This window comes from Manihot esculenta, chromosome 17 (assembly GCF_001659605.2).
Source record: "Manihot esculenta cultivar AM560-2 chromosome 17, M.esculenta_v8, whole genome shotgun sequence".
In the NCBI taxonomy this organism is placed as follows: domain Eukaryota; kingdom Viridiplantae; phylum Streptophyta; class Magnoliopsida; order Malpighiales; family Euphorbiaceae; genus Manihot; species Manihot esculenta.
In genome coordinates, this window is record NC_035177.2 from 31152105 (window position 1) to 31177338 (window position 25234).

General features: G+C 32.7%; 5 protein-coding genes across 7 annotated transcripts; 2 read left to right on the forward strand and 3 right to left on the reverse strand.

Moving 5' to 3' along the window:
• The first annotated feature begins 6883 nt into the window (after positions 1-6883).
• LOC110604566 (ribulose-phosphate 3-epimerase, cytoplasmic isoform) lies at positions 6884-10319 on the forward strand. The gene is made up of 8 exons (XM_021742800.2): positions 6884-7365; positions 7490-7494; positions 8087-8149; positions 8267-8373; positions 8484-8581; positions 8723-8815; positions 8906-8947; positions 9904-10319. Exons 1-8 carry the CDS (start codon positions 7249-7251, stop codon positions 10057-10059), a joined length of 681 nt encoding a protein of 226 aa, XP_021598492.1. The 5' UTR covers positions 6884-7248; the 3' UTR covers positions 10060-10319.
• Positions 10320-10467: 148 nt separating this feature from the next.
• On the forward strand, positions 10468-14784 carry LOC110604785 (protein LYK2). The gene has a single exon (XM_021743090.2). It carries the CDS (start codon positions 12596-12598, stop codon positions 14624-14626), a length of 2031 nt encoding a protein of 676 aa, XP_021598782.1. The 5' UTR covers positions 10468-12595; the 3' UTR covers positions 14627-14784.
• A 3072-nt stretch (positions 14785-17856) lies between these two features.
• Positions 17857-18818, reverse strand: LOC110605619 (calcium-binding protein CML38). Its single transcript, XM_021744252.2, has one exon. It carries the CDS (start codon positions 18361-18363, stop codon positions 17935-17937), a length of 429 nt encoding a protein of 142 aa, XP_021599944.1. The 5' UTR covers positions 18364-18818; the 3' UTR covers positions 17857-17934.
• A 718-nt stretch (positions 18819-19536) lies between these two features.
• On the reverse strand, positions 19537-21737 carry LOC110605471 (UPF0481 protein At3g47200). 2 transcript variants are annotated; one of them, XM_021744065.2, is made up of 3 exons: positions 21268-21737; positions 21006-21168; positions 19537-20868 (listed from the first exon to the last, which is right to left on the reverse strand). In XM_021744065.2, exons 1-3 carry the CDS (start codon positions 21383-21385, stop codon positions 19728-19730), a joined length of 1422 nt encoding a protein of 473 aa, XP_021599757.1. In that variant the 5' UTR covers positions 21386-21737; the 3' UTR covers positions 19537-19727. The 2 variants fall into 2 exon arrangements, with proteins under 2 accessions (XP_021599757.1, XP_021599758.1); XM_021744066.2 differs by having other exon boundaries at positions 19537-21076.
• A 138-nt stretch (positions 21738-21875) lies between these two features.
• LOC110605472 (UPF0481 protein At3g47200) lies at positions 21876-24451 on the reverse strand. Of its 2 annotated transcripts, none has more exons than XM_021744067.2 (3): positions 24301-24451; positions 23662-23708; positions 21876-23370 (listed from the first exon to the last, which is right to left on the reverse strand). In XM_021744067.2, exon 3 carries the CDS (start codon positions 23358-23360, stop codon positions 22044-22046), a length of 1317 nt encoding a protein of 438 aa, XP_021599759.1. In that variant the 5' UTR covers positions 23361-23370; positions 23662-23708; positions 24301-24451; the 3' UTR covers positions 21876-22043. The 2 variants fall into 2 exon arrangements, with proteins under 2 accessions (XP_021599759.1, XP_021599761.1); XM_021744069.2 differs by having other exon boundaries at positions 21876-23373.
• Positions 24452-25234: the final 783 nt, after the last annotated feature.

Consider the following 25234-nt stretch of genomic DNA (forward strand, 5'->3'; position numbering starts at 1 on the left):
AAAACTATTAATATTGTGATACTTATTTAATTTGTTTTCTTTATTTAATAAACGCGAGGGACTGCGTATTTCTTTTTGGTTTAATGTTATTTAAATAACTGATGATATTTATTATAATAAAATTAAATTAAAATTATAAAAATAATATAAAAGTATTAAAATATTTGCAATTAAGCAGTTAATTAATTATTTTTTTAGGATTATAAACGAATGGAGCCTTTTAAATTTGACCCGTTTCTAAATAAGTCTAGTATAACTTATGAGTTGACTCGCACGATTTTATAAATTTTAATTACGAATTAACTAGTGAAAATGTGTTGAAAAGCTAACAAATATGAGATAAAATCACTTTTTAAAAAAAAATAGTGAAATCAATATAATTTTACAAGTTCACAATTTTATATATTTAAAATTAAATATAAAAATGAACTTATCTCATTTTACATTTAAAATGAATCGATTTTGAGTTTAATATCTTTTAAATAAAATAAATTCAAGCTATAAAATTAAAATACGAATCAAATTAACATTTGACTTTAACTATTTAAACTTCAACTCATAACAACTTTTATATAATTATTTTATGAATCAAATTGAAATGATAAAAATATTAATCTAATATATTTATATGGAATTAATAATAATAATAATAATAATAATAATAATAATAATAATAATAATTTGAATATTTGATTTACCATTTTTTAATATTGTGTTACGAATTTGTGTGAAGGATTGTATGATGTATTAAAAAATCTATTTTTATAGGCTTTTTCTTATTTCGGTTACGTCATTGTGAAGATCCTATAATGAAAGAATACAAGAATTCGATAAAAAGCTCTAAACCGCTAGATCCATTGGAAAGAAAGAGTATTAACCTATGTAAGGTAGGAATTAAAATTCTGATTAATGATTTTATTAATTCAATTTTTCCCAATAAATAAAGGTTCCAAGTTGGTAGAAATAAAAAGAAAATAATTAAAAATCTTAAAAATTCATTTAAAATAGTAAATCAATTAATTGAAAAACTAAATAAAAGAATGTTGCTGAAATCATATTGCTGAAATCATATTGCTGAAATTATGTTATCATATTAACTAAGATCAATAAAATATTATGCTGCTAACCAAACCATTAATTTTAGTCAACTTTTTTATTGTTTTCTTTGTTTACGTCTATCATAAGATCGGCCTACAATTCATCAATAACACTTTACCTCTCTTGAAGAAAGAGGGGATCTTCGAGCTCAAAGTTGAGATAAGTTGTGCAAAACTGAGTTATGTCCTCCCATGTAGAGAAGCGAAATATTAAAAACATTGTGAATTTTATTGTCTACCGATAAAATTGTAACCAGAATAATTTTTAACATTAGTGTCCCATCAGATATGGATTATCACAATTGTAACATAGACCTATGCTCGCTCCGCCATTCCAACCCTTGTCAACTTTTTGATAAAATATTAGATCCCATGAAATATTTTGAGGTAGAATTGGATGGTGCCGGTATGGCATAGGTAGCTTTAGGATTGACTCCTATACTCGCCCATGGTCCCTTGAGGATGGTGTTGGTGCGTGCTAAGTGTTTCTTTTCAAAAGTACGAGCAAAGTTCATAGCTTAGGCCAGATTAGTGGGACTTTGCTTTTTGACATACAAGCGGACAAAATCAACAAGGCTGGCAGTGAACAAATCAACTTCTTGATATATTCTTACCATAGTGGCTTGGGCTAGCAAAGCCTGAAAATGACATTAGTATCCTCCACCACCCTAGCTTGTTTCACGATCACCAATTTCCCTAAAGGTTTTCTACACAATGGGGAGCCAAAGTATAGGGTGCAATATTCTTTAAAGGTCACTCATGGTAGATTGGGTTCTTCTTGTTCAATGCGATAGTACCGGAGTTATGCTTCCCGAACCATATGAAAGGCAGCCAAGCCAACCTTCTCCAACTCAAGTGTTTTTTGATGAATTTTTTTTTTCACATATGTGCAACCATACTAACAGGTCCTTAGATCCATCAAAAGTGGAAAAATCAAGTTTAGTGTACTTGGCTATCATTCCGCTAGTTGAATTTGCCTTGTATCTGGTCTTGTCATGTTGAGTCTCTTGGTTATTGTTGTTGCTAGTTTCCTTTCTTATTCTCGTCCTTGATTACGATTAGGAGCATTGAAAAAATTATGAAATTATCGTGATTGCTGTTGTAGTTGAGTCTCCAATTTTTATTTATTCTGGGTGACTCGGACTTTCATTCGAGATTTTGTTGCAGCTATTCTGACTTTTGTGGCATCGTGAGCCTCTTGAAAGAGAGCTTGCAATTCCTCATTTGGGTTGAGATCGCCTATAGTATTGGATTGTGATACGAAATTGTTATGACTTTGTGTGATGGATTGGGTCATAGGGCGATGTATCGGAAAATATGCTTCCACAGCCTTTCCTTTATTCCGGTTAAGTCCTCGTGAAGACCCTACAACGAAAGAACAAAAAAACTCGATAAGGGAGTCTTAAACCTCTAGACTCATTAGGAAGAGAGAGTCTTAACCTCTGAGTTAAATAGAGGTTAAAAGTTGATAGAAATAGAAAGATAATAATTAGAAATCCTAAGAATTCCTTTAAAACAGTATATCAAATTAATTAAGAAACTAAATAAAAATAATTGTTAAGATCATGTTGCTGAAATTATGCTATCATATTAACTAAATCAATAAGATATTATGCTGCCAGTTAAGCAATTAATTTTGCTCAATTTCCTTAATTGTTTTTCTTGTTTACGTCTATTATAAGTGGCATACAATGCATCTACAACATATTGCATTTGAATTATTATAGTTTTGATATAGATTAGAATATATTTATATACAGAAAAATATAATAAAAAATATTTTCTAATGAGCTTTTGGCTAAGGTCAGTGATATTTGTTGTCCCTTGAAGCAACCTAAGAGGGGGGTGAATTGAGTTTATAAAAAATTTAAAGGAAAAAACACAAATTAGAAGGCAATAGGAAAGAAGATAATCAACACAAGGATTTATAGAGGTTCAAGTATCTCAAGCCTACGTCCTCTCCTCAAGGCCCACCTTGAGAGTTCAACTCCACTATTAAATCTTCTTTGGGTGAAGATTAAAACCCTTATAATCTTAGAGCAAGCCTTTGCTCTTTACAAATCTCTTTTTCACTTAAGAGCAATCCTTTGCTCAATACCACACCCACTACAATAGAATCACTCAACAACCTTTACTCACTCTGTAAACCCAACCAATTACAACTCAAAACAAGCTTTCAAGAAATTAATGCTTTGGCTCAAGGTTTTTAGAGAGAGAAAGTGAAAAATGCTGTAATCTCAATAAATATTTGCTTAGATGGTTGTTGTAACCTTTTCATATCAAAAACTCATTGTATTTATAGTTCAGTCATAAATATGGCCGTTGGGAGTACATTAAATGCAAATAGAGCCGTTTATGTGCAGAAATAACCGTTACACCGTATTCAGAAAAACTCAGGTTTGGCGGCCTAAGCTTAGAGTTCGGCGGCCGAACCATTTGAGGTGAAGAACATCACTCTTTAAAAAAGGACTTTCGGCGGCCTAAAGTCATAGTTCGGCGGCCGAACTTGTGGGACTTTCGTCTCTGTCCCTCTCTTTCGGAAGCCGAACTTTAGGCTTTGGAGGCAGACTTAAAAGCACACTTTCGGCGGCTGAAGGTAATGTTCGACGGCCGAATATAGGTAACTTTTGCCTCTGTCCTTCACTTTCGGAAGCCAAACATTTAGCTTAGGGAGCATCACACCTTCGGCGGCCGAAAGCCAATGTTCGGCGGCAGAACATACAGGACTTTCGTCTCTGTCCCTTACTTTCGGAGTCTGAAGATTGCACTTTAGGCTGCAAGTTGAAAACACACTTTCGGCGGCCGAAAGTCAATGTTCGGCGGCCGAACATGTGGGACTTTCGTCTCTGACCCTGACTTTCGAAAGCCGAATTTGGCTTTAGGGGGCACAAAAATATTTCATTAAATTCTTTGAAAAATCATAACTTAGGCTATAAAAATTCATTTTTCAATCCGTTTGAATTTTTGTAACCCATATTTTTAGATCTTTGATTTTGATAAAGAATAATTTCAAAATCACTTCTTTTGAAAAATTTCATTTTAGTCCCCGAAAATCAAGTACTTAAAGATTTGGCCATATCTAAAAAACTTTTAGAAATGAAAGAAACCTTGAGCCATCATAACTAATTAATTGAAATTCACAATGAATAAATTGACAAAACATAAACAAGAAATTACTTTATGATCCATTTCTTGTGGTATGCTTCTAAAATAGGCACTTTTCCCTTTTGAGATTGAAGCAATTTCATTCTTGTTAGCAAGGGACCTACAAGCTCAATACAAACACCTTTGAAGATAATTAGTAGCATACCAATTGTTTATTAATTATCAAAACAAGAATTAGAACATTTAGGTTCAACAATATTAAAATTGTTTACAAAATTATAACATCTAAAATTTGTGCTTGAATAAAATAATTAAAAAAACACTAATTAATATATTTATTGCCAAAGTGTTGGGAAAAATAAAATTTTAAGGGCAAAAATTTCAAAATTGTCTTAGAGTTAAAATGTTAAATTTTATTTTTCATTTTAAATTTACCCTTAAATTGTTAGTAAACTACTAAATAAACTCAAAAAAAATTAAATAAATTAAAAAGAATGTAGTTCATGCTTTTAAATTTTAAATTCGTACAAATAATAATTTTATTTAATTTTTTAATAATAATTTATGAATAAAATTAAAAAAAATTAATATTTTTAGTTCCTACAATCTAATTAAAGGACAAATTTAATGTTTTGGCAAAATTTTACTAAAAAGAGGGCAGGTTACATAGATACCCAACAAAGACAAAAACAATTCAAACAAGCCCTTGGTAAGGGCACATACAAGACTCGGCTGCTAAGCTTTCTGTTTCCAATGTGACAGAATAGGAGAAGTGTCATGATTTTAGACCAAAGAAAAAAAAAAGACATAAATCTAGTGATGCAAGTTTAATTTTTATCCTCAGGAATAGGAATGGAAACGGGATTGCGATGGATGAACCACACTCACACTTTGCTTCAACAGAAATTTTATATAAGGACATTGATAACTTTTTTATATTATTTATATGTAATAAATGCAAATCAATTTAATTCATATAGCATTACTCTTACTTAAATTTCCAAATCAATTTAAACTCAATAATTTTATAAAAATTAATTTTAATTAATTTTTTTCTATTTAAAATGTATATAAAAAAACAATTCTTTAGAAGTTAAAAAATTTATACTTTTATTGTAATGAAATAATTAATAATTACTACAATAATTTATTTGAAATGGAGATTGAAAATCGGGAGAGTAGAACCTGAAATCTCTCAGATTTACTCAAATGCATTTACTATCAGACTAATCCCTCAAATGTATTTACTACTGGACTAATCCTATGAGTGCTGCCACAACAATTAATATTACCGGTTAAAAATAATAGACATAAATATAAGTTAAGTTTTCTATTCTCTTTGAAAAATAGGTGAGCTATTGCTATATAAATAAAAGTCCTACACATGGGGGTAGGGCTTGCATGAAAAGGACACTCTCTTGTCTAAGACATATGTAGGCACTTGTACAGGGCAAATTTGTTGGCTAACAGAATTACCCCATTGACTTATATATCCATGAAAATGAAATTAAATAAATATTTAAGATAACATATATAGATGAAGTCAATAATTAAGTAGCCTTCAGTTTTCTATATTCAAAGAGTTTGGTATATATCTCTTTCACAAAGTTTTCAATTTCTTTCCTCTTTATGATCCTTTAATGGTTTTTCTTAGCTCTATGTTTTAATTAAATACTATAAAAAAATAAAAAAATAATAATAAAATTTATCGATTAAATTATTAAATTAATATCTATTTAGTAAATCTTCACGATATTACATTCATTAAAAAAAATTATTAAGAATAAACTCTCATTTTTGTATAAAATAAACTTGCTTTTTATATAAATTAAGAAAATGTAATTAATATAATTAAAAGTAATATAAACCAACAAATAATTATATATTTTAATGTATTTTGTAAAATTTAAAAATTAATTTATATAATTAGTAACTCAATAATAAATTACCCTTAATTTAATGAAGTGAATAAATGGTGTGGTTGGCAGCAAATGGAAGGTGTGTGTGAGTCACAGTCGTAGTTGTTTTTAGTGGAAGATTATCGTTTTCCATAGTTGGATATTCTGACAAGTGGAAGATAGTGATCTATCAATAATCATAAATCTAATTAAATCTTTTTTTACCAACTATGATGCAATCCTTCCCTAAAAGTCCTAATTCACTTCTCATCTTATCTTAGAAAAAATTGTGGTAAAAAATTTCTTTTTAAGCAAGTTAATTTAGTCACCAGTATTTGGATTAATAAAGTTGAATTAACTTATAAATACCTAAAATAAAGGATATAAAAGAGGAAAAGAATAAAGTTGAAAAGCCATTATCTGACATTAGGAAGACAAGCATAAATATTAAAAAAGATGGGCCATTTTTTTAAAATAAAACAAAAAAGATGAGCCAATTTGATTGGAATCATCTTAGAAAGTTCCAAAAAAGAAATTAAAAAGCTCAAAGTATTATCATAATTAAGCCTCTAATCAGTAATCACAGAATAAACATGTTGTCTTTGTTAGGCCACACCAACCTTACCCACTGTTTCTTCTGGTGATTTTTATTTTCAGATGGGGATATACTGTCTGGAAATATATCAAACACATTATTATGATTTAAATAATAAATTTTTTTATGAAAAAAATTAGATAAAACACATTATTTATATTTTGAAGCTGTCTTTATTCATGGTAAACCGGATCATGCCAGATAACCGTGAAAAATGGACATAAATCAGAAGTTTTGATTCAATTGGACCCAAAATTTGATTTTGGGCTAAATTCAAAGGCAAGCAGCACTATCTATTTGACTATTTGGGCCGCCGATATCAGACCGGTTGGGTGAGGGAGACGCTATCTCTGTGAGAGTGTTGGCCGGCGGGGCAGGTGAGAAGTGAGCCAAATTCAAAACTTTCAGCGCCTAAACGACTCCGTTTTAGCAACTTTCAGTTCAAGAGACACCTCCTTGATCGCTCTCGCATTCTCAGGTTCTGCATCTTTCTTAACTAATCTAAGTACCCCTTCAGAATTCGGATCCGTAATTATTAGAATCGGGTCAAACTATGGGCGTCACCCCGAAAATTGCACCGTCGATGCTTTCATCGGATTTCGCTAATTTGGCATCGGAGGCAGAACGCATGCTCAATTGCGGCGCTGATTGGCTACACATGGACATCATGGTACTTTCTCCTCTCTTCCTTTTCCCCCTTTTTTCTTGGTGATTTCGATTTAATTCTTATCAGAGTTTATTTGGGTAATTAATTTTAATAAACAGTAATGTGACGTTTCTCTGATTCTCTGCAGGATGGGTATGCTTGATTCTCTTGTACGTAGCAAATTATTCTGGCCTTGAAATTGAGTTCGAAAAACATGGATTTTTGAAATTCTGGTTCTTTTCCATCACCCATTTTTCCTTTTATGTTGATGGATTAAGCAATTTTGCTTTTCAATATATATGTAACTTCTAGCTAATCTAAAGGAGTGAAACATGCGAAACTGAAACGATGTTTAAGGTCAAGGTTATATTGAAATGATGTTTAAGGCCAAGGTTATCTATTAGGAAATTAAAGGAGTTAAGTTAGTTTAGTACATAATACAAGATTGGGAAGTCTTGAGTGAATGATTTGGTTCAAGAAATAATATATTTTGTGCAAGTAAATAAGAGAAGCTTAAGATATTTTAGTAATTAACAAAAGACAAGACCAGAGCAGAATGCCGTATTTTCTTTCCAGTGAAAGGCTTGTACAGTATGATATGTGATATAGATTTTTTTTTTTTTGGTGATGTTTATAGTTTTGAGACATGCTTACAACTAGCTAATGTTGTGAATGATGCTGGTTATGTCCTTGCAATGATGCATTTTTAGTGGATGGGCTATATTCATTTTCATTTTTTGTGTAGGCACTTTGTCCCAAATCTAACCATTGGTGCTCCAGTCATTCAGAGTTTGAGAAAACACACAAAGTAATGTCTTACTTCTTTATTGCCTCACTCTTGTTTGATCCTTTTACATTTGTAACTTTTCAAAGTTTTAACTACTAACATCCTATGACACTATGTTTTGTCGTTTTTTTGTTTTAGGGCATATTTGGATTGCCACCTTATGGTCACCAATCCTCTTGATTATGTTGAGCCTTTAGGCAAAGCTGGTGCTTCTGGATTTACATTTCACGTTGAGGCGTCCAGAGGTTTGTGATATCCTTTGCAACCTAAAATTTAATGCTGAACACCCACTCTTTTTTATCTTTTTGTTTTCTCTTTATGTGAAGTTCTCATGGACTTATGGTGCATTTTGCAGAAAATTGGAGAGAACTAATCCAGAGAATCAAGTCAAAGGGCATGAAGCCTGGCGTAGCTTTAAAGCCTGGAACTCCTATTGAAGAAGTTTATCCTTTGGTATAAATTTTTCTCCCCACTGTTTCATAAAATAAAAGAATATGTGGCTATGTGCTGGTTCCATCCTCAAGTTTTTGTATTTGTGATTTTTGGAAGATTTGATGCCCTGTGGTACTTAATATTTGTTGTTTAAACTGACAGATTGAGTGTGAAAATCCTGTAGAAATGGTCCTTGTCATGACTGTGGAACCTGGATTTGGAGGACAGAAGTTCATGCTAGATATGATGGATAAGGTGTCATGGCATTTCTCTTTTTTCTTTCCAAATTCTCTAGTTATCGTGCCTATGTGATTGCCTTATATTTGTTTTTTTTCTTGTTATTAGGTAAAGACATTGAGGAAGAAGTATCCTTCCCTTGATATAGAGGTGAGTCCATTTCTATTTTTTTATCTTCATCTTTCTGGCACTTCTGAAATTAATTCATGATTCCTGGGCTTTCTTTATCTTTCTGGCATTTCTGCTTGTAGCTACTGCAATCTCAGTAACTGCGAATAACAATTTTCCCTCCAACAAATTACTAGTGGACTTTCTAACTAAATCTATTCATATTACTGAATCTCCACATTACTGTTATTATTATTTCTAAAAGTAGGGCTCCTATATGTGACACTGCTCTATAAAACTCAAGGTCGAGTTTTCTTTGACCAAGGGAGATTGATGCAGCATAGGAAGGATAGTCAAATTAGGATATTTGGGAATAATGTTCCATAAATTTGGAAGATTAATATTTCACTTATTTAGGAAGTCTGATATTATTGTAGTTATTATCTAAGAAGTATTTACTTGTGAAGTTTACTTAGTTTTATATCCTCTTAGAATTGAATTAGGGTTTCTAAATCCCTATGTGATTAGGCTTGTAAAAGCTCTATAAATAGTCCTCTGGTGTTCATTATTGTTAGCTTTTAATTATGATGGTTAACGAGAAGAAATAAATTATTTCTCTTCTTCAATTTGAGAATTTGTCTCTCTTGCTTCTCTAATCTTCCTGGTTCTACATTACTGCTCCAAGTTGGTTATTGTTAGAAGAAAAACCTTTTTGGTTTGTGATTTAAAGAATTGAAATTAACTAAAAAAAACTCGTTGTAACTTCTGAAAACGTTTTAGTATTTCTTCCCTACGCATTGCTGTAACAGATAACATTTTATCTTGAAAATGTTTCAATTTCCTGCTTTCTGAAAGGAGGAACCATTGAAAGACAATGTTGGTTTCTGTTTTTGCATCACTCGTCTGTACTAATATGTATATCATAGACACTGAGAAAGATAAATTTCTTCATGCTTTCCTGCATGATCACTTATTAAAATGTGTCAACCTTTTTACAGGTGGATGGTGGTTTAGGGCCTTCAACAATTGAGATGGCAGCTTCAGCGGGTGCAAACTGCATTGTTGCAGGAAGTTCAGTGTTTGGTGCCCCTGAGCCAGCCCATGTAATATCGCTTTTTAAAAAAAGTGTTGAGGAAGCTCAGAAAAACAATTGATTTTCATTCAGGCAAGATATATCATGATGTATTTTTCGACAAAAGATGCCTAAAGGCTACATTTTCTTTTGCCTATTAGAGTTTATAGATTCTTTGATTTTGTTTGTTTTACTTTATTACTCATCTTCTCGTCCAGAACTGCATGCAACTTTTCATGATGACGAGACTGCCTTCTTGAAGGTCTAAATTAAATTTGATACATGTCTTGTGTGTAACTGTTTGATCGAAATCCTCCAATAAAATCTATCCTTTATGCTCAATTACAACTTTCTTGTCTAGTTGTTTTTTTGTTCAATAGTACAAGAACTCTATAGTCTTACATTTTGAGAATATTCTGGATGGGCTACTGACTCATAAGCTCCATTATATTCTGCCGAATAACCATTTAATTCCAAAGTGAAGAAGAAATAGTATATTTATGGACGGCACTTCCAATCCGTGATGTCTAACTTACAGAAATTGCATTACATTCAATCACTGGTTGATCTATTGCTCCGAATCAGGTCGATGATCTTGATTGGTTGCTCCTACTTCTTAACATTTCACCTTTTCTGGTGCACGTGAGACGATGTTGTATGTATCCTCGACTCATAAATTTTATTCTCTTCATAATCATGTCTCAAGCTCTCAGCCATGGCATACTCTAGATGTACATATCCCATATACTAACAACAAAACTAGTGGACAGCACGTGCCATAACGTGCCCTCTACTTTCGGTTCATTGATAAGTGGGATCTTTTCCAGGCATCCATACAAATTAAAAAGCCAAGATTTGTTTAACAGGGACATATGCAGCCTATCTTCCTCACCTTGGAATGTTGCAGCAGACAAATATGAATGAATATTTTATGCCGAGCTGGAATATTACAGTCGAAAACAAACAACCATTCTAAAGCTACAAACAAAAGAAATAGAAAGGCGAAAAACTTCTGGTACTTGGGCTAAAAGTTACAAATGCAATTATGGTAGAGGATAACTAAGCTTCTAGAGATTAAAGGCCTTGTTTAACATCAACTATAATATTGCCATCCTGTTTTATTTGCAACTTTTAGCATACTTTTTCTGATTTTCATAGTGGCATCCCACTAATTGTCTTTAGATAATTCACATGTATGAAATTTATTAACATATATGGTCTAATTTTATTACATTTTATTTGTAATCCTCTGTTCTTAACACATGTGAACTGTCTAGATCTCATGGTTAGGGATAACTCTGCTTTTCCATATTCTTATATTTCATAACTCATAAGCTAGTTAGAAGCTAAGTGCATACCTTTAGTTTGTTCTTATAAGTTATCATTGGATTGGATACTTCAATGGATAGAGATGCGAGGAAAATTCACCATAGCCAGTACTTTTTGGGACATTATTGGTCCTTGTCAACTCGGCATATATATTCATGTCTATGTCAACTTATCAATCTCCATCTTCTCTCACTTTTTATGCCTAAGCTTTACCATGCAGACCATCTTTTCATTGTGCATTCATAAGTATCCTCTGTTTTCGATTTTCATGTTTGTCAAAAACCCATATGATTTCTTTGATTCATGTTGCTTTGATAAAACAGAGCTTTTGTACATCTTAATCTTTTGGACGATTATTCATGATTTTATGAGTACTTGTATTGATATTTGAGGGTTTAATATCTTGGCCTACTTCAAGGTTCATGAACAGGAATATCCTTTAATTTCTTTTCCTGTTTGGTGCCTCCCACTTCTGCATATGAGACAGAATTGGAAAGATGAAATTCACATGGTCTGTCTGAAAGTTCTGTGGATGATGCAGGCCTTTTTTGGTCGTTAACATCATAATATACATGAAGGAAGAGTTCATAGCTTTCCCTATATGCTTTCTGAGTATATCTTTGATGTGATGTGAAGAACAATTTTCCATTAATTCAAGCATATCTCATGTAGGGAGAAATGTCTGCCATGCATGCGTCTGTGTACATAAAAATTATAGCGAATTCTTCCTAAACATAGTTTTTTTTTTTTTTTTTAACGAAATTCTTGATTTCAAATAGAAGATTAATTTTTTTGTTGAAAATCGCCTAGATCCTATCCTTACTATCTCGTGCATTGAAACACTCTGGAGAATGAATCTCCATAGTATCTTTACATGGACATTTGTACAATACCCATATTATGCGTGTACAAGGTACGAAGAAGAATTTCTTACACTGGCACGTGGAAAGTGGATTTATGTGTACGTTGATGCTTATAAAAGCAGGTTTTGAAACCCAAGAAGCCATATCAAGAGTGGTGGCTATGATCACTGAGCAACTGAAAACTTTGGGATAGATAGCCTCCCCTTAGCTAATGGAGTCAAGTCCAAGGTTAGATGGTTAACCAAACAGCTGGAATCAGACTTTAAAATATATCTTTGCCATCCCCTAGAATCTTGTCCATGAACAGCTTTGAAAAAGATACTCTATTTTGACACCATTTTTGTATAGATCCAAGATATTCATCTTCACAGGCCAATAAAATTCTTATTTTATTAGGCCTTCTATGTAGAAGTGAGGGATACAGACATGGCTACTCTTATCAGTAACTTTTGCTTTATTGCTTTGTCCTTATTGCTCTGGTTGCTTGTCCCTGCACCTGGGCAGGACTTGTTGAGCTGTGAAACTACGTCTGCTGATGCTTCTGGCTACCGTTGTGATGTTAATGGATCGCAGGATCGTTGCAACACCTTTGCCATTGTTTCAACTAATTCTTACTTCTCTTCTCTCTCAAATTTGAGTTTTTATTTGGGTTTAAATCGGTTTGCAATTGCTGCAGCTAATGGTTTCTCTGCTGACACAGAGTTTCTTCCTAAAGCTCAGCCTCTGTTGATACCAATCGATTGTAAATGCAATGGTAGTTTCTTTCAGGCTGAAGTTACCAAAACTACCATCAAGGGGGAGAGTTTTTATGGCATTACTGAGTCTCTGGAGGGCTTGACGTCATGCAGGGCCATCCAAGAGAAGAATCTGGGCATCTCACCATGGAACCTTGGTGACAAGATTCGATTGTTAGTACCACTTAGATGTGCATGTCCATCTTCATCTGAAGTTGGTCTAGCAACAAGATTCTTGCTCTCTTATCCTGTAAGTGAGGGCGATACGATCTCGAATCTAGCCATTAAGTTCAATACCACACCAGAAGCTATCATATCTGCTAATAACAGATCATTAGCAAACTTTAATCCTGAAAGCCTTGTACCTCTTACATCTCTTTTGATACCACTTAACAGTGAGCCTGCCCTTGGTCCCCTTGCAAAACCACGCGAACCGAATTCGCGTTTTCCTGAAAATAGTATCCCAGTAATTAATCCACACAAGAAAAAGTCCAAGATGTGGATAGTAGGAATTTATATTGCTGTTACTGGTGTTGTAGTTGGAGCAAGCATTGCAATTGCAGCAGCCTTCTTGGTCATCCAACTGAAAAAGAAGAAGCAGAATTCAAGCAAGGAGGGAGATCCTGAGCTTCAACAGCTTAGCTTAAGTGTAAGAACCACGAGCGAGAAGAAAGTCTCATTTGATGGATCCCAGGAAGGTCAGATCATTGATACCACACCGCGAAAGGTGCTTGTGGAGAGTTATTCTGTAGAGGAGCTAAGAAAAGCAACTGAAGACTTCAGTTCAAACAATCTCATAGATGGCTCTGTATACCATGGTCGTCTAAATGGGAAGAACTTGGCAATCAAGCGAACGAACTCAGAAACTATATTGAAGATCGAGTTCGGGCTTTTCAACAGAGCAACACGCCATCACCCGAACATAATTAAGTTGTTGGGGACATGTTTAAGTGATGATCCTGATTCATTTTTAGTGTTTGAATATGCTAAAAATGGGTCTTTGAAGGATTGGCTTCACAGTGGATTAGCCATGAAGAATCAGTTCATAGCCTCCTGCTATTGTTTCTTGACATGGAACCAAAGGCTGAAGATATGCCTTGACATAGCAGTAGCCTTACAGTATATGCATCATGTCATGAATCCAAGCTATGTTCATCGAAACGTAAAGAGTCGAAACATCTTCTTAGACGAAGATTTTAATGCAAAGATTGGGAATTTCGGCATGGGAAGATGCGTTGATGACAAAACAGAGGACTCAGAATCACATTCCACTAATCCTGCTTCATGGAGTACAGGGTACTTGGCTCCAGAATATGTTCATCAAGGCATTGTTTCTCCAAGCATGGACATATTTGCTTTTGGGGTAGTTTTGCTGGAGATTTTATCAGGGAAAACACCAATAACAATACCAGAAAACAAGGGTGATGAAGAAAGAATTTTTCTTTCAGAAAAAATCAAATCCATATTGTCATCAGAAAATGCAGATGAGCTCAGAGAATGGATGGACAATGCATTGGGAGAAAACTATTCGTTTGAAGCAGCTGTGGCTCTGGCCAATCTTGCAAGATCATGCGTGAACGAAGAGCCTTGTTCAAGACCAAGTGCAGGAGAAATTGTGGAGAAGTTATCGAGACTGGTGGAAGAATCGCCGGAAGAAAACGTTTTGATCAGCGAAAGCTCATCGAAACCTCTAGTTAAGGCAGCAGCAACAGCCAGTCTCTGAACAATTGTGTATGTATGTATGTAACGAAGAAAAAGAATGAACAAAGCAAGCTTGTTCTCTAAAGTAATCTCTAGTTTGTATTGTGTTTCTGCTTCTGAAAAATAATAGAATCAAATGTATTGTATAATCCAGGAATAATTATTAAGATTAAAAAGCTACCCACTTTTATTTCTTTTTTTTTTTTAAAAACATTGTTTGATTCATGGTCTGGCATTTTTCTTTTGTTGCTACTCTAAAATTTTCTTTGGAGCATGTGCTTGCTGCTTTGACTGTATCAGTCTGCAAATCAGCCATTAAACTTGCTGCCAAACCTTAAAATATCCTGCTGCCTAAATCTTAGGTTGTTTTTTTTTTTTTCCAAAAACTTTTAAAAATCGCATTTCTTTTTATGTATTTTAAAATTTTAATTTCTTTTGGCATTTAGTACTAGGTCCATATTCTGATGTAAATGAATGTAGACCACCCACTTATGCAAGGAGAGAAAAGGCATCCTCTATGGTATGATCCCTGATTGAAATCTTTGTTAACAAAATGAGTAGCAAATCCACTCTCCTTCATTGGTGAACTTTAATTTTCCCCTCATAAACTAATTAATAATTTTAACAGAATATCATTTGCTAGGATTAATTACGGTTTTAATCTAAAATCTTATCCGATATTAAATTGAAAGATTCCATTACATATGGAAATACGTATCAAATAAATTTAAAATTTATAATAAATTTGAATTGGATCTAATTTTTACTACCGATATCCGATAAAGACCCAGTTTTTAAAAAAAAAAAATTTTAAACACATGACTTTTAAAAGTGTGATTTCACCGTTTAAGAGTCTATTTTACATTTTAATTATTTTTTAAAATATTTTTATAATTTTATATATTATTTTTTTTTATTATAAATAGTCTTTCTTAAATTTTTCGAGTTCTAGTTTATTTTTTAAAAAATATATATTAAAAAATATAAAATTTAGGAATAATGTAGAAAAATCCAAAATTTTCTACTGTTAATACTTAAACCTTTTTTGTTTTATCTTTTTTTAAAACAAATCTACTCTAAATTATGCCATTTAATTTGATTTTAGGCTATTTTTTAAAAAATTTAACATCTTTATTACACGAAGCCTTCTAATAAATAAACTAAATAATAATTTACTATAATATCTAAATTAAGAACTCTGACCCTTCACACAAACGTTATATTTTGAAAATTCTTCAATGTAGCAGAAAAAAGTAGTCCAGATTCATAATATTGATCCTATTAGCATTTCAATAATAGCTAAATCATTTAAATTTGAAAAAAAAAACTAATCAGACTTAAAAAATTCTCATTTAATTTTTATTCCAGAATAATATGTTTATATACAGTTCTATTTACTATTCTAGAAAAGTATACATTATATTATATAGTTATTGGTAAAATATAAAATATGTGAGTTAAGAGAGAAAAATAAATTTTTCTGTTATTTTATATAGCAGGTATATAAATAAAAATAAGTCTTTCGATTGTTCGACTTAATCTTCTAGAATGCAAAGAATGCAAGGATCAAGCATGGAAGGGTCTATATGAAATATCAAAAATATTAGCTTCTCGTTAAACTAATTAAAATTTATTGATCTAACCATCGAATCAAACTACAGTCTAAGCATTCGTATCTATTAAATCTTTTGAATTTCAGTTCATCATTTACTTTATTATTTATTATGAATTCTAACGATAATTGAAATTTGAGATTCTACGATTAATTTAACTATAATATTATTCACGTTCTCCTTACTTTTGAATAATATTCAAATATATGATTTTTTTTATTGACAACTAATTAAGCTCGTTTATTTTACAAAAAATATTTCTTAGCAAAATATTTTTTATATTTTCTACCATTGAAGATATTTATAAAGTTTAAATAATTTTAAAGAAAAGAAATAAATTATTATAAAAAAATAACTTTATTTTTTAAAAAGATAAAATCATCTTTCATCTTAAATTTTTATTAAAATTTTTATATATAAATTTTATTTTTTAAATTAAAATTAAATGATAAAAAATAAATTATCTCATTATAAAATATTTTTTAAAAAAAATATTTTCCGTGTCAATTGAGAAAAATCAAAGTCTTAGAATTATAGATTTTTTTTTTCCTTCAAAATCTAGACCGTTAACGTGTAGTTTTTTTCTCCTTCAAAATCTAACTGTTGATTGACTGAAATTTCCTAAAACATAGGATTCATATATGCTATGTAATTTCTTATATAACCTTGTTTAGTCAAAATCTTTTTCTCATGTAGGAACATATTAGTTTTCGTTGACACTATAACAAATTTCCTTTTTAAAAATTATAAATAATCTAAATATTTAAAATATAATAATTAAATAATATATATAATTAAAATCATATAATTATTCAAAATGACTAATGGCTTTTTAACGAAAAAATTTAAATATTAAATTTTACAAAATACTAGTTGAGTGATTTTAAATTAAAAAAAAATTAAATTTTCTAAAAAATTCCCAATTTATCCTTTTAAAACAATGCTCGTAGTACGCAATTTCAATACGGCAGTGGGTTATACACGTTCGGAATGTGTGACCTTTTTGAACGGTAATACCTTCTAGATTGGAAATCTTTCTTACAAGTCCTTGTCATATATTTTCCACACATGGCATGGCCACTCTGTACTTCACAGCAAATTATACTGTCTATGTTTTTTTTTTTTTTTGAAATGAGGAGGGGTATTTGAATCTGAGATTTTTCAGATTTACTCGGATGCACTTACCTTCAGTCTAAACCTATATTTTAGATTTTCTTTATATTAAAATTTTCATTATAATCGAATAGTTATATTTAAAGTTGCATGCATGGAACAACAGTAATTTAAAACGTATATTTGCAATTCTCTCATGATTCTTTCAATTCTTTCATGGTTCTTTCCTTTGGCACCGAAGCTCTCATAGCTGAATTTTCTTAAATTATTTGGTCATGATCGTTTTGGACAGCAGTTTGTGCATTAGGTTCAGCCATTATATATAAATTCCTTTGGCACTGAAGCTCTCATAGCTGAATTTTCTTAAATTATTTGGTCATGAACAGCATGTTCGTTTTGGACAGCAGTTTGTGCATTAGGTTCAGCCATTATATATAAATTCCTTTGGCACTGAAGCTCTCATAGCTGAATTTTCTTAAATTATTTGGTCATGAACAGCATGTTCATTTTGGACAGCAGTTTGTGCATTAGGTTCAGTCATTATATATAAATAAATAATGTTTGTACAACAATGAATCTAAATTTATACATCATCACCATAAAATCATAACATCATAACCTTAAACTCATCAAAATTAAGAACTCCATCCCCATTAAGATCAAACTGAGCAATCATAGTCTTGCATACATCAATGGTGGTAGACTGACCTAATCTACTAAGCATCCTCTTCAAACTCTTTGGCGTAATACACCCACTTTCTTCCATCTCATACATCTTAAAAGCCTCCTTCAAATCCTTCATCTTCTCTTCTTCTTCACCTCCATCAACAAACCTAACAAACTCTTCAAAACTCAACAACCCATCTCCATCGGAGTCCGAGCCCTCAATTGCCGCCTCCGCCTCCTCCATCGACAGCTCCCCACCTGTAGCACCAACACACCGCTGCAACTCTCGAGGGGATATCTTCCCATCTCCGTTCTCATCAAAGTGGCTAAACACACGTTCATATTCCTGGAATTTGCTGTTCCTCATCCTAAAACAAAAGAGGTTAAAAAGAAAGAAAAAGGAGAGAAGCTATTGGGTAAACTTGCAGGATCAAGTTATTGAAAGGATGAAGAACGTCGCAAAGTGGTATATATAAATAGAGTTGATGCATGGATAAGCAAATAGTCTGAAGCCGCGTGTCGTGACTTGACCAACCATGGCGAAGGTGGTCGGTGATTTCGTCTATAAAAGGGAAGACTCCAGGATTTTACGTCATGGATGGGGCATGCGTAAGTTGAATATTGAATCCAGATAAATAGTTGGCAATATTTATAGCTGCAAGGACGTAAATAAAGAAGGAATCAACGAAGAAAGGACCTTGTTTAGACCTTTGACAGTAAAATAAGGAAGAAGAATAAGGCACAGACACAGCTCAATGTCTAGAAGAAAAGAACCTCACAGCCGTCGAAGGTTCCTCGTCCACCAATACCTGAAGTTCTTTATTTTTTTATTTTTTTTCATTATTGAATATTGCAGGTGATTGGCATGTTAATTAATTTATTATGAAGATGGAGGTGACAAATTTTTATTTGACTAAGGTAATCCATATAAATAATTCAAGCTCAATAATGTAATTATTTTTTTTTTAAAAAAAAGAAAATTTAGTCCTTTATTTTTTTTACTAATAATAATTTAATATATATTTAAAAATTATAGTATTAAATTACTATTTAATTCTTAAATAATGTAATTATTTACACTTTTATTTCTCAATTTTGTAAGTATTTACCATTCAACCATAATAATCATCTCTTCGTCTTTCTTGCTCTATTTGTTTCTCACCCTTTCTATATCTCTCTCATCTTTCAGATAGAGGAGATATGGAAATAAAAGTAAGGAATGAAATTATAAATAATTATAAAATTAAAGGATGAAATTATTAATAATTATAATATATAAGAAGCTAATTTATCTTAAAATACTAAATGCAGAATGAACGGAAATATTTAAATGTGCACATGGCGAAGTGTTAGGAGATTTTTTTATTTTCAAATTATGCACAAAATAAAAAGAAAATTGAAAAATTATATTTGTAGTGTTTTAAATTTTTGAGACAAACATGAATTTTATTTTTTTTTGTGCATAACTTAAAAAAAAGCTCAAGTGTCAGCGGGAGCAACCCGTACCAAATGTAAAATTTCATAGCAAATCTCTATCCAATGGAACTCAGAAAGCAAAACCAATGCACTAAATAGTGTAATTTTTAAACTACATGGACCAGATTGTCATTAGTGATAAAATTCAAGGACTAAATTGCTAACTTCCTTAAGAAAAGGACGTTTCTAAACCATCAAACAATTGTATCAGGACAAATGATAAGGCCACTGAGTAATAGACAGAGGGTGTTCCTATTATTTAATGATGGTAAACAAGGTCTGCAAGAAAGTAAAAGTGAAAATAATAGCAGCAAAAATCTGAGAAGCAATTGCCCAAGGAGTACCAAAATAGTTATGCAAATAAGCTGCTCGCCATTTGGGCCACCTGCGTTTGCGATATCCATTCACTTGCTGACACAGCCCCAGATAGTAAAACTTTTTCACATAAGCATCCAGGTAGAGCTTGCTGAAGAATTGGGTTGCATCCTCTGGATTCAGCCAACTGTCTATGATCTCCTTTTTACACAGAATCTGAACATCTTTTGCAGTGTTGATGAGGTTATCGAGAACAATGGCGTAACAGGTGACTATAGGGGGACAATCTGGGGAACACTGCTCGTAGCTGATGAGGTTCCTGAAGATAGTCTCTGTTGTTTCTTGAATCAACAAGTTTGGGATTTGAAGAACACCGTTTCTGAATCTGATGTCCAAGATGCTTGTAGCTTGTTCCAGCTTCTTGAATTTGATTCCAGAATCTTTGATTTCAGTTGCAGAAGGAAAGGGTTGCCATTCTGAAGTTTCTAACCTGTGCTTCTGCTGAATAATTGGTGCAACTAGCCAGTTCCTTAACAGGTCAAGGATGTGCTTGCTTTCTGCAAGCTGATTTGGATCTACAGGTGATGGAGTTGATGAAAACATATTGGCAAAGAATTCAATAGCAAGTTGAACCAATGGCTTTCTATCATTTTCGCCCCTGGTCAAGTTGAACAAACAAACAAGCACTATCCAAGGGATTTGATTTTCTAGCAAAATCAAATCATGATACAGAAATTGAAGCAAGCAAGACATGGTGAATACTGGGTCATCTTCGTCTCGAGGGACCAATATGCCATCTCTACGAAAAAGCTCAATGAGGAAGCAACCATCAACAATCAACATTTTCACAAACTCTTCTCTTTTGTAATTTACTAGTCCAGCATAGCACAGACGAACTTTTTCTTCCATTTTGGTGATTTCTCTGATGAATTCCCTCATCTTTTGTTTTGGATTTTGTGCTCTAGAGATGAGGCCTCGCAAATACTTGTACTTGATTTTCTCTGTGCGTTTAAGATTTTCTTGGCCATGGTGGAATGGACCAATGGCAAATGCATTGGGGATGTAAGCTTTTTCATTGTGCCTGGAGAGTATTTTAGGTGTTTCAAAGATGCAACAATTAGGAGACATGTATAAATCATCAGAAATTACATTCTCTAAAGAAGCTGCCAATTCTTCTATATTAATTGCTAAATCCTCTGCCATATTAATACCTTGTACCTCTGTTTAAACTTCCCTGCTTTTGTCTTTAAATCAATCTTATAGGCACAGTTTAGAATAACTCTTGAAAACTGCAAAAGCAACGTAAGGAAAAATGAAACATCAAACGTTCCATTTCCAAGCGACTTGAAAAACCCAATATGGCACTGTTGAATGGTGCAGACTGCAGAGCATGATCAGTTAGAGAACTGATATGGTATAGACAAAGTAAATTCAAGAACTTTGAAATTGACCCATTTCAGATGAAACAAAATTCACTTACCAGGAAAGGTCTGTTGCTGTAGAGGACAAAGGGGATGATGTTTCAAAGCTGAAGGTAGCTGGAAAGGGTGCTCATTGCAATTCTTTTGGATTGCTTTATAGGCAAAGCAACCATACATATACAAAAGCTAAGCTTATTAACAAATTGAAACGGGGGTGAATGCAAAAACCTGAAGGTTGCTTGGATTTTGAGGTTTACTTTATTCTGACTTCCTCCTTGGTGCAGGCATCTTTCGTAGGACATGGGTAAGCAGGGGGGTAAAACCACGTGAGGGACAAAAGAAAAAGGGTAAATAAGATATTGGTATTGTTGAACATTTTTAATTTTCCTATAAAATAACAAAAAAGTTGCCAAATGAGAAATTTAAGTTTGTAAGCATAGAGTTAGTAGAAAATAACTATCGCATTCTTTACCAATTAAAACCTTGCATTTTCATCTATCAGCAATGATATATAGCAGGACTAAGAAGGGAGGACAATCAAGAGGGTAAACAAGGTCTACAGAACAGTGAAAATCAAGTATCAGCCACAACTTGAGAATCAATCAAGAAATATGCCATCTCAGCATCTTTGAGGGCAATATTCATCAAGCCTTCTTCACATATTGGATAGTGGATAACCATCATTTACCTTTTTATTAGAAGAACAAAAAAGCAGCTCCAAGAGCTAACATTGCAAAAGATTATAGTACTTCAATATTTCTAAATTTACACATTGTCCAAATATGCGACTCTACACTTGTATAATCAAGTGGAAGGAGGAATGAGGTCTACACATTTATCTCATGATGGTAAACAGTGTCTGTAGTAAGGTAAAAATGAAGAGGAAGCCTGCAACAACCTGTGAGATGATGGCCCATGGAGTGGTGAATTCATTGCGATAAATTGCACGTAACCTAGGCCACTTGCGGTTGCAATACTCAATCACTTGCTCACTAAGCTCAAGGTAGTAGTAATCCTTGACATAAGCGCCCCGGTAGATTGCCTTATTGAAGAAATTGATGACATCCTCAGGATTCATCCAGTTATCAAAGATTCCAGCCTCACATAGTAAATTGAAGTCCATGGGAGTGTTGATAAGGCACCCAAGAAGTGTCACATAAGAAGTTATTCCATGGGGGCATTTGGTCAAACACTGCTCCAAGCAGATTAAGTTCTGAAAGACATCTTCCGTCCCTTGTCGAAATTCAAGAGGTGGGATTTCCAGATAGCCATTTCGAAATGTTACCTGCAAAATGCTGTCAGCCATTAATTTTCTTTTGATTTTGACTCCAGCCTTCCGAAGAAATGATGCAGGAGGAATGGGTTTCCATCCCCCATTTGTTACAATGTCATCTATTTGCAGAACTGTATTTTTTCCTTTCTCTTCTTCAATTGGGGAAACCAGCCATAACCTTAATAGGTCAAGAATATGCTTGGGTTGTAGGCTGGGTAGATTCCCTTCAGTTGGTACAAATGCAATTGGGAAAATCTGTTTAAGAAATGCACTAACATACCAAATAAGTGGCTTTTCATTGTTCCCACATGTCCTATGGAAAATATCTTCAAGCACAAACCAAGGTATTTGGTTTTCTAACAACATCAAATCATGGTATAGAAACTGCAGCATATAAGAGAAAACCGGGTCATCAGGATCCCTACGGCTCTTATCTTGGAACTTACGGAGGAATTCAATAATAAAGCAACCATCGACTAATAGATCACAACCATCATACTCCTGATCTACAGGGCTGGAATAACACTCCTGAACCTTCCTGCTAAGCTCAAGTATGTACATTTCAGAATTTGACAACTCCATCAATGTAGCCTTTGGATTCCTGTCTTTGGAAATGAGATCTCGTAGATATAGTGTTTTTAATTTATCATTGGCACGTAAGTTTGGGTTGCTGTAATGCCAGGGCCCAATTGAGAATGCAATTGGGACGTAGGCATTTTGGTTTTGGCTACGAGGAATGTCAGGGACTTTGAAGATGCACCCTGTTGTTGATGCTGACAAATCTAGACTCATAAAATTTTCAATATCCTTGGAGTCGACATGGGTGTTGATCAAGTTCTTGACGCGCAATCGATATTTATTATCACTTCTAGTTTCCATATAAACTCAACTGCTTTAAAAAAAAAAAAGCTAATAACATAAAACTTAAAAAGTGAGAAATAAACAGCAATCAGTTTCCTAATTCCTATCCAGAATCCAAACATAACCTCAAATTTTCCTTTTAGTTGGTATGTTTTTCTTAAACTAATCTCTAATGAATATCAAGATAAAAATTTCTTACATTTTTATACATAGTAGATAGTTCTTGTCATATTCAGCATTTCAAATGTTTTAACTACCATTCCCAAATGTAACTGTAAATTCTAGAGGAAAAAAAAATTACAAATGCAACTACGCTTACAACTTCTGGTTTTGGTGTTCAATCATAGGTACATAAGTCTTCAAAGTCTGCAATAAAAATTGATAATTTAAAAGCTGTTAAATGTCAGTTTAAAAAGAAATGAAAATTTCCTATTTCATAAATAATACCCATTGCAGAAACAAATTGCAAATCAAAAAACAGCGAAGTACTAAAGATGTTGATGCACTTTGATCTAGAATGATGGAAGCAGAAAAGCAATTCCAATAATCCACAGACAATGACGTCAGAGAAGGTGGAAGAAACCTCCCAAAAGCTAGATGGGCAGGATCAGTATCCAAATTCTAGCACAAGATGTACACTTGAATGCTTAATTAAATTCATTCTGAGTGAAGATAGACTATTGAGGCAGTAATTAAACCCCTAAAACCATATACTAAATTGATCACCTAAGAGACCGAGAAGAAATCAAATAAAAATTTGGTAAAGAAAGCAAAATCTCTAGGAGACCCATCAATGGTAGACAAAAATTGAACAATAACTGAGAAGAAAATATAGACAATAGGCGAAGAAGAAGAGAGGAAGACCCAATCAATTGTCGTGTTAAAGCAAATAAGGTCTTAGATTAAGCAAACTGAACTCAAGTTTCCTTTAATCGGGTTCTGGAAGTAATGGACGTACCTCATGCTCAGCTCAGGAAGCGAAAAGAAACGCCTCTCTGCCTCAGAGCTTAGAGCAATTTGCTGTACAGTAATCAGTCTTCGCCTTGAAGAGCACAGAAAGGAATAAATCAACAGAGAATTACAAAAGGGTTAAATATTCAATTCCTTGAACTCAATTTAGCCTAAAAACAAAAAGTTTTGGACTGGATTTTTTTTATTTATTGATTAGTTCAACAAATAAATAAATTTAAAATTTTAATTCAATTTGTTATTTTTTATGCTAAATTATATTTAAATTGAAATTTCTAAATTAATTTAAATAAAAATTAAAAAAAAGTAGTCAAATCGAACATTAGGTAGCCATCACTTAAGATGAATATGATCGAATTACTAGATGGGAATTCAAACTACAAATTCACTCACTTTTTGTACTCTAAAAATTGAAAAAATATCAATTATATTTTAACCTTCTATATATAAATATTGTAATAATAAATACTTTAAGCTGCAAAGTATAAATTCACATTACCCCTCTAAAATCTCTCTCTCTCAAATATAGGTCTCAAAGGATATTGTAGTCCTTGCACAAAATGTTTAAAGGAAAGCTTATGAAAGTGGTTGATCATATGCTGGTGTCTTGGAACTTCGTCGGAGGTTCATGGCATGGTGGGTTGTCAACCGAAAATGTCATCATCTGGATTCAGGTAATATGAATTGACTATTTTTTGTTACAATTCATGATTTACACTATTTTTTTGTTGAATCTCACATTTCTTATTTAATATGAATAGAATTTATTGAATTTTACAACATTTCTTATTTAATATGAATAGAATTTATTGAATTTTACATCAATTGTGGTAAGGAGTAAAAAAGGATAAAGTGCCTCTTATATGAGCTATAAATATTTATTCTCTTTAAATTAGCTTTTTAGAGTAAATTAGATCTGATAC

Bases quoted from the DNA above. Each gene is read 5' to 3' on its own strand.
- LOC110604566 (XM_021742800.2), top strand. From the start codon at position 7,249: ATGGGCGTCACCCCGAAAATTGCACCGTCGATGCTTTCATCGGATTTC. The intron at 8,150-8,266 runs GTAATGTCTTAC...TTTTTGTTTTAG, and splicing joins AGTTTGAGAAAACACACAAA to GGCATATTTGGATTGCCACC. The intron at 8,582-8,722 runs GTATAAATTTTT...TTAAACTGACAG, and splicing joins TTGAAGAAGTTTATCCTTTG to ATTGAGTGTGAAAATCCTGT.
- LOC110604785 (XM_021743090.2), top strand. From the start codon at position 12,596: ATGGCTACTCTTATCAGTAACTTTTGCTTTATTGCTTTGTCCTTATTG.
- LOC110605619 (XM_021744252.2), bottom strand. From the start codon at position 18,363: ATGAGGAACAGCAAATTCCAGGAATATGAACGTGTGTTTAGCCACTTT.
- LOC110605471 (XM_021744065.2), bottom strand. From the start codon at position 21,385: ATGTATGGTTGCTTTGCCTATAAAGCAATCCAAAAGAATTGCAATGAG. The intron at 21,169-21,267 runs GTAAGTGAATTT...CATGCTCTGCAG, and splicing joins ACAGCAACAGACCTTTCCTG to TCTGCACCATTCAACAGTGC. The intron at 20,869-21,005 runs GTACAAGGTATT...AATACTCTCCAG, and splicing joins GCAGGGAAGTTTAAACAGAG to GCACAATGAAAAAGCTTACA.
- LOC110605472 (XM_021744067.2), bottom strand. From the start codon at position 23,360: ATGGAAACTAGAAGTGATAATAAATATCGATTGCGCGTCAAGAACTTG.